Below are 15,617 nucleotides of genomic sequence, written 5' to 3'. Positions count from 1 at the left end.
ACCTATATGCTGTCTGTACTATCAAATGACCAACTGGAGGTCATCTTGCCTCGTTTATCTGATTCTTTTGTGCCTTCTGCTCATTCAATATCAGCTGGTACCAATAATTGCCATCCTATGCAAACTCGGTCTAAGTCTGGTACTATCCAGCATAGGCAATTTCCTGAATACTCGAGCCTCATTACTTAGCTTCATTCTATTTCTGAGCCTGATACACCTTCTCATTTTAAGGCAGCCCTTGGAAAGCCTAAGTGGCAACAAGCCATGTCTGAAGAAATTTAAGCCCTTCAACAACAAGACACTTAGACTCTAGTTCCTTCTCATTCTAATACAAACATTGTAGGGTGAAAGTGGATTTTAAGATTAAAAGAATGCAGATGGTACCATTTCGAGATATAAGGCTAGACTTGTGGCACAAGGGTATAGCCAAGAATATTGGTTTGGATTATGACGAAACATTCAGTCATGTGGTTTGACACACTACTATTCGTTTGATTTTGAGTCTGACAATTCGATTTCAATGGAAATTATGACAGCTTGACTTTAAGAATGCCTTTCTCCATGGATAGCTCCAAGAGGAAGTGTTTATGAAGCAGCCCCAAGACTTTGTTGATCCTACATATCCTGATTTTGTCTGCAAACTTTGGAAGTCCCTATATGGCTTAAAACAAGTCCCCCATGCATGGAATGCCAAATTTATAGGATATTTACATATTATGGGATTCATAGTGTCTCTTATGATTCGAGCCTCTTTGTCAAGAAAACTCCATCTTATATTCTTATTCTTCTATTGTACGTTGACAACATCGTCCTCATAGGCTCTAATCCTGAGCTTGTCAACTCTGTTATTCGTGATCTTGGGGAAATTTTTGAACTCAAGGATATGGGATAGCTCAAATATTTTCTAGGACTTGAGATTCACTATCAGGCTGGTGGCAAGGTGTTTGCCAATCAGGCTAAGTATGCTAAGGATTTACTCAAGAAGGCTGCCATGCATAGGTGTAAACCCTGTAGTACGCCCTTCAAACCTCATCAACAAGCTTTGATAGATGATGGTCTTGCTCTCAATGATCCTACATTGTATCGTAGTATTGTTGAGGCACTAGGTATTTTACCTTTACTCGTCCAGACATAGCCCTCGCAGTTAATACAGTCTGTTAGTTCATGCATAAGCCCACTGATATTCATTTCCGCTCTGATACCATGAAGGAATTTGAGGTTCCACCCCAAAACCAATTGGCAATAAGGGAATAGTCCAACTCCTTCTTAGCCGTTGCTAGGTTTATCAACTTTTCAACATGGGACTTTTTACCATACCAAAACCAATTGGCAATGGGGGAAGTAGCTCAACTCCTTATAAGCCATTGCTAGGTTTCTCAACTTTCCAATGTGGGATATTTTTCACTTCACATTCTCCATGAATCCTCATGTGTGGCGTATTTTCAAGTCAAACACGTGGACAACACATATTTGGTGACATAGAGTAAGTGTGGTTGTTGGGCTTTCACACATGGGCTAATCGGCTCTAATACTATGAAGGAAGTTGATGTTCCACCCCAAAATCAATTGGCAATAGGGGGAGTAGTTCAACTCCTTATAAGCCCTTGCTAGGTTTCTCAACTTTCCAATGTGGGACTTTTTACCTTCAGATTCTCATACGCCCCCGCATGTGTGGCGAATTTTCAAACCTAGCACGTGGACAACACGTATTGGGTGATGTGAAGCATGTGTGGCCATTGGGCTTTCACACGTGGGCAACCCTCTCTGATACCATGAAGGAAATTGAGGTTCCACCCCAAAACCAATTAGCAATGGGGAAAGTAGCTCAACTCCTTTTAAGTCATTGCTAGGTTTCTCAACTTTTCAATGTGGGATATTTTTCACTTCACATTCTCACATACCATGAAGGAAATTGAGGTTTCATCCCAAAACCAATTGGCAATGAGGGGAGTAGCCCAACTCCTTATAAGTTCTTGCTAGATTTCTCAACTTTCTAATGTGGGACGTTTTACCTTCACATTCTCACACGCCCCCGCACGTGTGGCAAATTTAATCCTAGCACATGGACAACACATATTGGGTTACGTGGAGCACGTGTGGCCGTTGAGCTTTCACACGTGGGCTAACCTGCTCTGATACCATGAAGGAAGTTGAGGTTCCACTCCAAAACCAATTGGCAATGGGGGTAGTAGCTCAACTCCTTATAAGTCCTTTCTAGGTTTCTCAACTTTCCAATGTGGGATATTTTTCACTTAACATTCTCACACGCACCAGCACATGTGGGGAATTTTCAAGCCTAACAGGTGGACAGCACATTTTGAATGACGTGGAGCATGTGTGGCCATTGGACTTTCACGCATAGGCAACCCACTCTGATACCATGATAACCATGGTGGAAAGAGAGTATTTCAGATCTAGGTTTAGACAGAGAAAAGAATTAAAGATAAAGCTCTGTATATTTCTCAAGAGTGTTTACCCTAAACTAATAAGCATGTGAAGAGCTAACAGACTTGCCACCTAAGCAAGAACACGTGTTAGCACATCATACTGTTATCACCATTCTCCTTATGATTCCAATCCTCCCATGTTCTTCAACCGAACAGTAGCAGAAAACCTTCCCCAAAATCATCCATTGAATTCTCTCCCATTCTCTCTTTTGCTCCTCAACATGGTATTACTTCTTGATGACCTTTTGTGTGTGTGTTCTTGCTTGAGAGTGTGTGGTGTAGGTGCAAGGGGCAAGGGGGTGTGGAGTTTCTAGGTCAGGTGAGGTGGGGTTACTTGGGTATGGAGCAATGCAAATGAATAAAGTGAATGATGCTGCATTTTTACTAGTATCATGGATTTTTACTAAGTATTGTTGGCATGACTATGAATTTCTAATAAGGTGTCTCCTTTCCCTTGCGTTGACTGCAGTTCCTAGGAACTTGAGGAATCTTAGAGACTTCCACGCAGCTCTGTCGTATCATTTGACTCAGTTGCGGGTGAGCCCTCGTTTGTCACAAGAATAATCTCTGAATGTGAATCTGCATTGACATTCTTAAATTGTGACCTCGGAATTCTTTCAGCTTCCATTGCTCACGAGCAAGGTGAGGAGGTAAATTTATAACCAAATTATTATAGTCATTGGGAGGAAGGCCGTGAATTCAGTCTCTTCCTCTTCTTCTGGGAATGCAAATGTATGTTATGAAAATGTAGTTTATTCGTGTTGCACGAAAGCGAACTAAATGTAATATCGATTATGAGTTCATATTGTCAACCAAGATAGTCTTTTGTGCTTTGATCTCTTTCCATGTTCATTTGACCAAGAGAGTGGAATTCATGGGAAGAAGAAAATTGAATGTTCCTTTTCATTTTGAGCACGAATTTTTTTGTTCCAAGATTAAAATTAGTGATGGCTTGATTAGAATTGTTGAGCACGGGCTGGCCTAACAATGTCATATTTGGGGATCTGAGTATCATCAAAGTAAATTCTACGGACATGGCGTGATTGCTTATTTACTTTTCAGTAAAATGAAGCATACTCCTAAAACTAATACTTGAGTCTCACTTGGCACATGTGGGTTATGCTAGTTGATTAGGGTAGTGAGTTAAATTCCTTACATTCAAGTTTATATCTCCATCTCTATAGATTAGATTAATATAGAGTAGTAGATTATGCTTGTATTAAAAATTAAAAAATAATTATATTAAAAAAAATCTAAGTCTCGTTTGAGTTCCCGAATTAGCCTTAAATTATGTTTCTAGATTTTCTTCTTGCGTGTAGGACTACAAGCACTAGGAGCCCAAATTCCAAAGCCCAAAGCCCATTTGGGTGTGCTTCCACGGCACTTGCAGCTATGGCCATGATGAGATGAGAAAAAAGGGGAGGGGAGGGGAGTGGATAGTGAAGGGGAGAAACAGAAGCGTGATAAGAAACCAATTTAGTCCTGAATAATTTAGTAGGTGTGCATCTTGTGACCAATTTTGACAGCAATGTACTGAAATTGACTTCAAGAAATAACCACTTAAAAAAATTAAGCATCTCAAAATTTATAGTAAATTAGGAAAAGCACCATACAAAAACATTTAGAGAGGTAATGGAAGAAAAAGCCCTCAGCTAGCCCCTTAGTGTGTTATAGATTTCTCCATTCAAGAAGGTGTTTTCTACAATATTGTGCTCCAATGGTTTTTCTAAAATAAAAAATTAATTAATTTTTTGTGTTTCAAATGTAATGTTAAAAAATTTGGCCAAAAAATAAATTGTAAAGTTAAAAAGGACTTATATGTGAAAAGCCCAAAAATTTAATTGAGGGAGATAAGTGAGGTTCAAGTATTATTTATCCATTTTTCTTACTATTGTCCACATGTTGTAGGCGAAAATTTTCAAAATCAACATCAGAAAGAAAATTTTGTTGCTTTTGAAATTTTTCGCACATGTGGACAATACTTCAAAAAATAGAGAATAAAACTTGGATCTCTTTCAACTTTGAAAAGAGAAATATTATTAGAATCTTCTTTAAATTATATTTGTACTTTTATTATTAAGGTGTTCAAGTTTTGTCATTTAAAAATTTAGAAAAGTTGATACAGATCCAAATTCCCATCCAGAAGTTAGGTTTAATCCTTGGATTTGGTGATTTTGATACAAGTCCTTTGATTTTTGCGCCACATAGGATTACATTCCTTTTTAAATATTGTATGATGTAATCTTTTGATTTTTATATTTTTAAAATTATTTGTTGTTCCAATATTGCCCATTATCTTAGATTACTTACCTTAATGAGATAATTAGCCAATATTATATTTCTTTCCTTATCCAATTTACTCTTGAGCACATAAAACGTAAGAAACAATGAAGTTATTAACTGCAGCAAATTTTTATGGTGGTTTTATAATAAATTACTAAATTTAAGGTAAGTAAAGCACCTAATTAGGAAGACTTTTTTTTTTTTCTTTTTTAAATGTTGTACATTGACATAAGAAAAGAAATAACGGAGTGAGTTTAGTGCTCAAAGGAAGCCAAACACTTAAAATAAATGAGAAAATAATGGAGTTTCAGAGTTAGGGTTCATCCCAAGGCACAAATGACCGCTGAAGCATGGTCTAATATCCATTTGCTATGCAGTCATAGTATCGACTTTTGCTTCTTCTTCTTCATTTATTATTATTATTATTTTATGTTGAATATATGCTCAACTTTGAATCAGGTTCAGTCATTTTGTTCTTTATAGTTGTTCTTTATCGACACAACAAAAAAAGGAAATAAAGTCAAAAGACCTACATCTAAAATTAAAAACGCATGGACTAAATCCAATACCAGCTAATTGTTTTGGATCTAGATCTAATAACCCCTTAAAAATTCTATTAAAAATAAATAAATTAAACTCTCTCATCCAAACAGTGTAAAGAAATTTCAACTCCAAAATTAGTTAAATTTACAAGAGATTTATCTGTATTTCTTAAAGACTTGTAAAGTTTCAAATCATACAAAGAAATTGAATATTAAAACAAAGTCTAAGAAACAACCATCCAAGTGCAGTTTCAGTTTATTTATTATCTTATTCAGTCAAGTACTGAATCATATCATTCTCCTCAAAATATATACAGTAACACTCAACTGCTAACTAGTTATTGAGTTAATAGAACACTAACTATAGGTTTCGCCAAAACTATGAACTTAATTTCGCATCAACTTTTTTCTTTTTTCTTTTTTGGCACCGCTTCACATGAACTAGGAGAATAATCATTGGTCAATTTCCCTATTTGAAAGAAATGAAACTTGTGCCAATTGATTGATGCAGACTATATAGAAGTGGAAAAAAAACCCAAGAAACTAAGCATTGAAAAGGAAGTGCAAGAAGCAAACAAAACCATCACATCTTATATGTACATATAATAACTAAAAAGTAAACAGATTGGAATCAAAATGAGCACCAAGTCAACATGAAAAAGATTGACAGAAAGAAACTCATAACCATTTCAATTTTAGTTTTTATTTTTTATTTTTTGTGCAAAGTAGGAACGAACTTTATTTGTATACTGATATACATCATATAAATCTTTGATTGTCAATTTATTGTGTTCACTGTCCATGGTACACGAAAACACCGTTCATTGTCTCATTCAATTATCATAATAACATTGTGCATTAATTTTTTTTGTAAGACATAAGAAATTATTGGAAATCCTGCTGAGGACTTTTGTTTGGCCTTGCACAATGGCAAGCAAAAGAAAACGGATTGGTTGGCAAAATAGTCTATTCGAGGATGACTAAAATATTCATATATATTGGCAAGACTATCTATATATTTTAGTCATTATTCATGATTATATCAATTTTAGATTTAAATTTATTAAATGGTTTTAACACTGCTTTTTTGTATTAACATACTTTAAAAATATTGTTTACCAAATATGAAGCTGTTTTATTTTACAGTTAATTATTTTCAAAGCATAACAGAAGCAACTTTTTTAAAAGTAACAACAATTTCAAACTAGCCCTTAATCCAATGGCCTTTATTAAATAGAACCTCACATGACCTTAGTTTTAAATCCTTAAGTGAGCGGGACTGTTTTATTCAATACAACTTATATCTTATTAATTTTTCATCTAAATTCTTTTGAAAAATTGGGTGATAATTGGAAAATGCGTTCACACTTTCATCACTAATTGAAAGTGTCTAAAGATAATGTGGTCCAGTCTAATTTAAGTAGTGGATACTGTGTCATGTCGTTATTGACTCATATATATCAATCAGATTCAGAGCACATGCTGGTCAAGTGTGAATGTAGAAAAAAAACAGAACATTATAAGTTAGGAAAGAAAAAAAAAAAAAAAAAACCTTAAATATATGTTGACTGCAGACCTAGGTCTTTGTCTTCTTTCTACTTATTTAATATTCAATAATATTTACTCGTTGATATGAGGGCAGGTTGAAGGTCAGTAGTGCTCCTCGACTTTTCATTACAAGACCATAAGTCACCTTTTGAAAATATTGATTTTAAAGTAATTTTTTTAAAATTGATATATTCATTATATATAGTTTGGTAATTAGCTAATTCACTGTCTAAGAGCATCTCCTAGGAAGATGTCAAATGCAAAATGTTAAATTTGAATTATATTGAACTCTACTCAAAACGCCAAATATCATATTATTTTATTATATTTTTAAAAGAAAATGAGCTCATATGATGCATAAAATTTGAAAAGAGAATAAATGATAGTGGGGTCCAAAACTAAAAAATATTAAAGTAATATTTGACATCAAGCTTTTGATATGTTATTTTTGATATCTCTCTTTCAACCTTTTAATCCATGTAGGATTTGACTATTCGGTTTGAGCAATTTTAACTTTCAAAAGATAATAAAAAGTTTTTGGAAACTTGTCACTTAAACTTCATTAGCAAAGCACGATAGGAAAATAGAAATTAATTTAAAATTTTCTGAATTACCTATAAGATGACTAAAAATGCCTAAAGGGGGGGTGTATAGGTCAATTTAAAATTATAATCAATAAATAAAAATAAACTTCAGTAACAAGATTGATATGGCTTATCAATCCAGAAACAAATCCACTATAGAACGATGATTACAATAAGTACTCACACACTTATCCTAGGCACATTCTAGATAATATTTATCGACTTATTCCTAACTCAACTTCTGTCACAGCATGATCTTTCGACACTACTTATGTTGAACACTGGTCACAATTGCTTCAAGCTTACTGGAGAAAAACCACCACTACGATCTTGGTGCCCTCAACCGTATGAGTCACCGAATATGCAAATGAATGCAATATGAATAATAAAAATATTTAATAAATCACCAAATATTTGATAAATCACCAAATAAATATAGAATACTTGATGATTTATCTCAAAGATATGCACAATAACTTTTCATAGGAATTCTGATGCTCAAAACAAATATATCAAAACTGTGTAAAAACCAAGAAGAGTCACGCCATGTCTTTATATAGACATGTTCTTTTTGCAAAAGAAACTACATAAAGCCAAGAGATCCATATCATATTCGTTTCTCTAAAAAATCCTATTCAATTTCGTCAGCCCATGCAAACTTCCAGTCCCATTAGTTTATACAAGGAAACCATATTAATCAATGAAACCAATTTGGGTATTAAAAGAAACATGCTCTCTAAGTCAAATATGAAAAAAAAAAAAAAATTTATTTTTACTTAAACCAAAATAAGGTCCAATTAGGAAAATAATTTCAAGAGATAAAATCTAATCCTACTAAAAATAAGACTAATATAAAAGCACTTGAGTGAAAATAACTCCAACTAGGAATCCTATAACGAATGCATGATTATATCATGATTTACCTGAAATCAAGTTCCTCATATCGATCAAGTCATACTTCGAAAATATGGGATTAAATGTGTTGCGCCAAAACTTCCAATAAAAGATATTCACACACTAATTTCCAACCTATGCTAGAGTCTAGGAAATGTCAATACAATTTTCATACTATTAATCTCCCCCTTTGGCATTTCCTAGACAAAACACCTAATACAAACTCAAAAGAAATTGCATGAGATTTAACAAATGAAATCATAATCTAAAATTGAAGCTCTGAATCTCTACACATTATGAAACAACAAAACCAGTGAAGCATGTGGGAGAAGAAATGTAATTCAAAGCAAAATTACAACATTACCCCCTGAAAGCAAAATTACAACATCACTCCCCCTTACTTCTACAACACAATCTCTCCCCCTTTTTATCATAATTTCACACAGTTATCTCTCCCCCTTTTTGTCAGGAAATCTAAAGGGCAAGGAAAGAACATAAGGGATCACGCACACATTCACACACACACACACATATATATATAGTTGATATTAATTAATAAATATCCACTTATATCATAACATGTGAACGAAGTATATCACGTGATTGTACTCTAATACCACACTATAATTACTTGTCCTTTTACATCCCTATTTTATTATTTAATAACACTAATAGATGGACTGCACTATCGCATTCTATGAATGGGTGCCCCATACCTATTCACTTGGGTTCTATAAGATCGTTCATTCTTTTGACATGTCGGGTAAAAAAATTTGAAAGAAAAAATGTGGAATAAGTCACTTCGACCAAATCAAAACCAAGTTGAAGCAATTAATTTCACTTTTTGACTTGAAAAGTAGTTGAGCATTTAACTTTAAAACGTTTTCTTTAGGGTTTAGATCCAAATAATTGAAGCAATTTATTCTACATTTTGACTTGAAAAGTAGTAGTGCACTTAACTTCAAAACGTTTTCTTTACGGCGAAGTCCCCATTTAAGATTCAAATAATTGAAGCAATTTAATCCACATTTTGACTTGAAAAGTACTGGAACACTTTACTTCAAAACGTTTTGATTACGACAGAATCGCCATTTAAGATCCAAATAATTGAATAAAGCTTCAGAGAAAATACCATATACTTTTAATGCCGGTCTTCATAGGTTGCTCTCTCAACGCTGTTTTGACTTGTATTAACTATATGTCGACTGCAGACCCAGGCCTTGGTCTTCTTTCTACTTATTTAATATTCAATAATATTTAATCGTTGATTAAAAATTGATCGAATGATGTGATGGTTTCTTTCTTTTCCCTTTCTTTAAACATAAAGCGTTCCTCGACTTTTCATTACAAGACCATAAGTCACCTTTTGTAAATATTGATTTTAAAGTAGTCTTTTTGAAAAATTGATATATTCATTATATATAGTTTGGTAATTAACTAATTTGCGGCCGAGCATTTCCAAGGAAAATATCAAATGTAAAATGTTAAATTTGAATTTGATGACTTATGTGGCAATTTAACATTTTGACAAACAAAAATCCTTACATTTGATGAAAAAAGGGCTTTGATGAATAAAGGACTTCAACAATTTCTGTTGTAGTGCGGGAAAGTATCGATGGAATTGAATTAAAAATCATTACAGTTGAAAATAATAAGATGAACTCAAAATATGATAGAAAACCAGCTCGAATCACTAATTAATACAGAGCAAATAGTGACATTGTTATGGAAAATGTAAAGCAACTGAATGAATTATGGTTGAGGAATGTCCTTCTCTAACCGAATAATTGCAGCTAAAGTTAAGGAATCATAGTTGGGAAATGATTCAACAGCTGGAAATCTTACTAACGCAGGGTTTGCAAAACGATCTACAATGTAATCTAGAATCTGAGTGGCCTAAATAAGGCTTGAAATCTCCAAAATCTATGAAATCTGGATTGATATTTGTTTAGAAATTCAAATTCAAACACTTAGCATATACTACAATTTGAATCATGACAAATTCAAACCCAAACACTTACATATACTACGATATATATTCAACACCATATGTTATTTAATATTACAGTGCATGATCTCATATCAAATCATGGTGACTGGTAGAACTCTTGATGTACGCAAATGTCCAGATGCCTTGCAGACAGTATAGTTGTGTTCATTCAGTTCGAAGTAGAGCAGAAAGGATTGGGTGGTATGGTTAGATTGTCACCTTCTCTTTCTAACATTTGAACTACAACTTTCATTGGAGGACGATCTATTGGGTGCCATTGGACGCACCATAGACCCACAATGGCAAGTTTCTTTGCAATTTTAGCATCTCCTTCATCCTCAATATGGATCCGTAGGTCGTCTCCTTGTTCTAAAAGGTTATAAATCCATTCTGGAAAGTAGACTTGGTCGGTGGAGTCCTCCATGACCTTAAAGTTTTTTCTGCCACCAACCATTTCCAGCAACAACGTCCCGAAACTATAGACATCTGACTTGTAGGACACACTACCGAAGTTCCTAGAGAACACTTCGGGTGCAATGTAGCCCATGGTTCCCCTGACGGTTGTCATGGATATTGCGCTTTGATCCCTTGCGCATAACTTGGCTAGACCAAAATCGGAAACTTTCGGAGTGAAATTCTGGTCCAGCAAAATGTTATGGGGTTTGATGTCGAAGTGGAGGATTCGGTGGTCACACCCTTGGTGAAGATACTCAATTCCTTTGGCAATACCTAAAGCAATATCTTGCAACTTATCCCAACCAAGGAAAGAATTTTTATTATCTGCTGATGATAAAAAGTTTTGTAATGAACCATTTGGTAAGAATTCATACACAAGAGCTCGTATAAACCCATCGGCACAAAAGCCAACCAAGCGCACCACATTGACATGGTGCACGCGACCCATTGTTCCCATTTCATTTGTAAAATCTTCTCCATTATTTTCATTTGAATTGTTGAGGATTTTCACAGCAACAAGCAATTCAGAGGAAAGCTTCCCTTTAAAAACTGTTCCATAGGCCCCTTGCCCCAACTTGTCCTTGAATTGATTTGTTATCCTCTTAATATCAGCATAGGAATATCTGCTTGGCTTCTGAGCTATGTAATCTTCCAAAAATCTTTCAATTCTCAACTGATTTGTTTTCTCTGTTTTGTTGGAGATATAGACATGGAAGATGATGAGAGCCCCCACTGCAATAAGAGCCACAGAAACTGTGCAAACTGCAGATAGAGATGACAAAAATTATCCTAAGTACATGTGATTCGGATTTATAGTCCAGCAATGCAAGTGCTTTAATTTATGGACAACTCACCTGATATCTTTATGCGTGTCCCTCTACGGCTACTACCTGTAAAAGTTGTTATTTAAGCTAATAAGAACTTTTGCTATGAAATCAATAAAATTCTGAGTCCTGACTAATCAGATCGAATTTGAATGACTGAAAATAAATAATATTTGCTTGCAAAGTACTGCAACAAAGCCAAGTTTAGTTAAATGATACCTTCAGGGAAATCTAAACATTCGCTTTCTGCAGTCTGAACATGTGCAAGACTATATTCACTAATCTTTGATCTACACGCCTTGCCCATCTCTTTGCAATGTCGACATGATGGTTTGGACCAATGCAACTTCATAGTTTTTTTCATTGCCAAGACTGGTGATATGTCTGGAATTGATGTATAGTCATGCAGCTTGGTACAGGACTCTATGGGCATTCTATCAATAGAACATTGAGCGTTGACAGCATATGTCTGGTTTTCAGGAATGTCAAAGTGGTAAGGTCCCAGTTCCATCCCACAAAAATCGATGTTGGATCTTTCTGGTGAATATGGACAACTGAATAGCGTATAATTATAGTTATCTGGTCCAGGCACAAATTGTAAGGGAGAAGAAGATAAACTGAAGTAAAAAATATTTCCCGATGGGTAATCATTGTGGTAATATATTTCAATCTCCTGAGATGTGTACTTAATCTTTTCAACGAAGAGGTTACTAGATGAAGATGGCATCTCGAGCAGAGTCTGGCTGGCGTTAGTGCATGATAGATCAAAGCCATGGTAACCGCAATGGATTGGCTGCTTACCTTTAAGTCGAAATGGGAATCGGATGGCTGGGCCGTCCGGTTTACATCTTGCTTCTCTGCAACTTTCAAGGCCTACTCCGCCATGGACTGCATCGACATCTACTACTATGAGCAACCAGCATAAGAAATTGATCAGAAGCATTATTCTAACAAAAAAATGGGAAGTGTAATCCCTGCAGCATTGACAAAGTGTAATCCCTGCAGATTCAGAGCACATGCTGGTCAAGTGTGAATGTAGAAAAAACAGAACTATATAAGTTAGGGAAAAATAAAAACGTTAAATGTATGTTGACTGCAGACCCAGGTCTTGGTCTTCTTTTTACTTATTAATATTTAATAATATTTAATCTATTTTGTAAAAATGGATCGAATGATATGATGGTTTCTTTCTTTTTTCTTTCTTTAAACACTAGCCCCATGTGATAGTTGGTTTTCTTTTTTCCTTTTTATTTTATTTTTAGAATTAAGAAAATATAATATGGGTAGTTATGTTTTATAGAAGTAGGATCAATTATCTGATTTTGTTTTTAATTTTAATTTTTTAATATAAAAAATGAATTTACTATTTTATTCTCAATTAATTAATAATTTCAATTCTCAATGTTTGAATTAACCAAGGATATTTTCTGGTATTTTAAATGTTTCACTATTTTCTGTCTTTTGCTTTATATATATAGATAAAGCGTTCCTCAACTTTTTATTACAAGACCATAAGTCATCTTTTGAAAATATTGATTTGATAGGAAAATATATATATTCACTATATATAGTTTGGTAATTAACTAATTCGCCGCCTAAGAGCATCTCTAAAGGAGATGTCAAATGCAAAATGTTAAATTTGAATTTGATGGCTTATGTGGCAATTTGACATTTTGGAAAAAATTAAACTCCACCCGAAGTGCCAATTATATTTTTGAAATCAAATGGGCCCATATGATGCATAAAGTTTGAAAAGAGAATAAATGATAGCGGGGTCCATGACTAAAAAAATATTTAAAAAAATTTGACATCAAGCTTTTGATATGTTATTTTTGACATATCTCTTCCGACCTTTAAATCCATATAGGATTTAACTATTCGGTTTGATCAATTTTAACCCTCAAAAGATAATAATAAGTTTTGGAAACTTGTCACTTAAACTTCATTAGCTACGTATGATAGGAAAATAGAAATTAATTTATAATTTTTTGAAATTACCTATAAGATGATTAAAAATGCCTAGAGGGGGGTGAATAGGCCAATTTGAAATTATAATCAATAAATAAAAATAAACTTCAATAACATGATTGATATGGCTTATCAATCCTGAAAAGTATTGAGCGCAAAATAAAGGAACATGCAGAAAATTATTTTACGTGGTAGACCTCACATTTGGGAAAAATCCATGGAATTCCTTAGTTCAAAATAAATCTACTATAGAACGATAATTACATGAAGTACTCACACACTTTTCCTCAATGCATTCTAGATAATGTTTACCGACTTCTTCGTAACTCAACTTCTGTCACGAGATGACCTGTCAACACTCCTTATGTTGAACGTAATACTGGTCATGATTACCGTAAGCTCGCTAGAGAAAAATCACCACCACAGTTTTGGTGCCCTTAATCGTATAAGTCACTGAACATGCAAATGAATGCAATATGAATGATGAAAGTATTTGATAAATCACATAGTAAATATAGAACACTTAATAACTTATCTCAAAGATATGCACAACAGCTTTTCTTAGGAATTCTAGATGCTCAAAACAAATATATCAAAGTTGTGTAAAAACCAAGAAGAGTCACGCCATGTCTTTATACAGACATGTTGTTCTTTTTGCAAGAGAAACTGCATAAAGCTAAGAGATCCCAATAATATTTGATTCTCTGAAAAATTCTATTCAATTTCGTCAGCCCATGCAAACTTCCAATCCCATTAGTTTATACAAGGAAATGATGTTAATCAATGAAACCAATTTGAGTATTAAAAGAAACATGCTCTCCAATAAGTCAAATATGAAAAAGGATATTTTTTATTTAAATCAAAATAAAGTCTAATTAGGAAAATAATCTCAAAAGATAAAATCTAGGGAGCTTTAGTTTTAAAACACAATATAGTTTACTAATTTGGAAGATAGTAATACAATTTCATCTAATTAGCATAAGGCAAAAGACCAAGTTGTGGTACCTAATTTTACAAAAATATCATTAAAACATATCAAAATTACACACAATGCCACTCCTTCTAAGGTAAGCATACTATGCCACATGTCCATATCTAGCTAATCATATCTCGCTGCCGGCCACCACTGCCGGAATCCTGCCGCCGGCCACCACCGCCGGACTCCCGCTGCCAGCCACCTGCCACCACCACCGTTGGCCGCCACCGCCCGTCGCCGACCACCACCGTCGGACTCCCGCCTCCGCCCACCTGCCACCACCACCGTTGGCCGCCATCGCCTGCCACCGTCTGTAGATGATCAACTCCGTTGCCCTTTATTCACCTTTAAAAAAAAGATTGTGTCATTGAATGGACTCGAACCTTGACCCTCAAAGGAGGAAGGCTCACTCACAAACCACTACACCAAACTTGATTTTGTAATATTTATTCAATTATACAATATTTATATAAACAATCAATGGTTTATTTTAAAAAAATAAAAATAAAAAGCATTTCAACACTTATTCACACAAAAACTGCAAATAAAAACAGAAACTGCAACAAAAATATAATGTAGATATCAATTATGTTAAAAAAACAAAAACAAAAACGAAAACAGCTACAAAATAATTGTAATTAAATGAAAACTGCAATGCAGTTTTTGGTTTCCAAAAGTCCAATTTTGAGTTCTCTTGCTCTTAGGTAGTTCTACTCTTCTCTTGCCCACCTAATTCCTCATCTAGGTAGCTTCTACTCTTTAAATTGGTGAGGTTGAAGACCAAGGAAAGAGCAAAAATCCAATTGTAATTAAATGAAAACTACAATGCAGTTTCCAAAACTGCAATGCAGTTTCCAAAAGTCCAATTTTGAGTTCTCTTGCTCTTGAGTAGTTCTACTCTTCTCTTGCCCACCCAATTCCTCATCTGGGTAGCCTCTACTCTTCAAATTGGTGAGATTGAAGGCCAAGAAAAGAGCAAAAATCCAATTGTAATTACAAAAACTGCAATGCAATTTCTGAAACTGCAATGTAGTTTGTGCAAAACTATAATGCAGAACTTGTATAAAATTTTACTGAACTAAAGCTTAAATGGTATTACAAAATA

The 15,617-nt window shown here is 34.3% G+C and overlaps 1 protein-coding gene across 1 annotated transcript; it reads right to left on the bottom strand.

Moving 5' to 3' along the window:
• On the bottom strand, positions 10,206-12,604 carry LOC109947197 (rust resistance kinase Lr10-like). Its single transcript, XM_020556932.1, has 3 exons — positions 11,788-12,604; positions 11,599-11,634; positions 10,206-11,506 (listed from the first exon to the last, which is right to left on the bottom strand). The coding sequence occupies exons 1-3, from the start codon at positions 12,584-12,586 to the stop codon at positions 10,458-10,460; spliced, it is 1,884 nt and encodes a 627-aa protein (XP_020412521.1). The 5' UTR covers positions 12,587-12,604; the 3' UTR covers positions 10,206-10,457.

The sequence above is a fragment of the Prunus persica genome, chromosome G2, assembly GCF_000346465.2.
Source record: "Prunus persica cultivar Lovell chromosome G2, Prunus_persica_NCBIv2, whole genome shotgun sequence".
Taxonomy (NCBI): domain Eukaryota; kingdom Viridiplantae; phylum Streptophyta; class Magnoliopsida; order Rosales; family Rosaceae; genus Prunus; species Prunus persica.
Note: the sequence above shows the minus strand (reverse complement) of the source record. Positions and strands in the feature narration are given on the sequence as shown.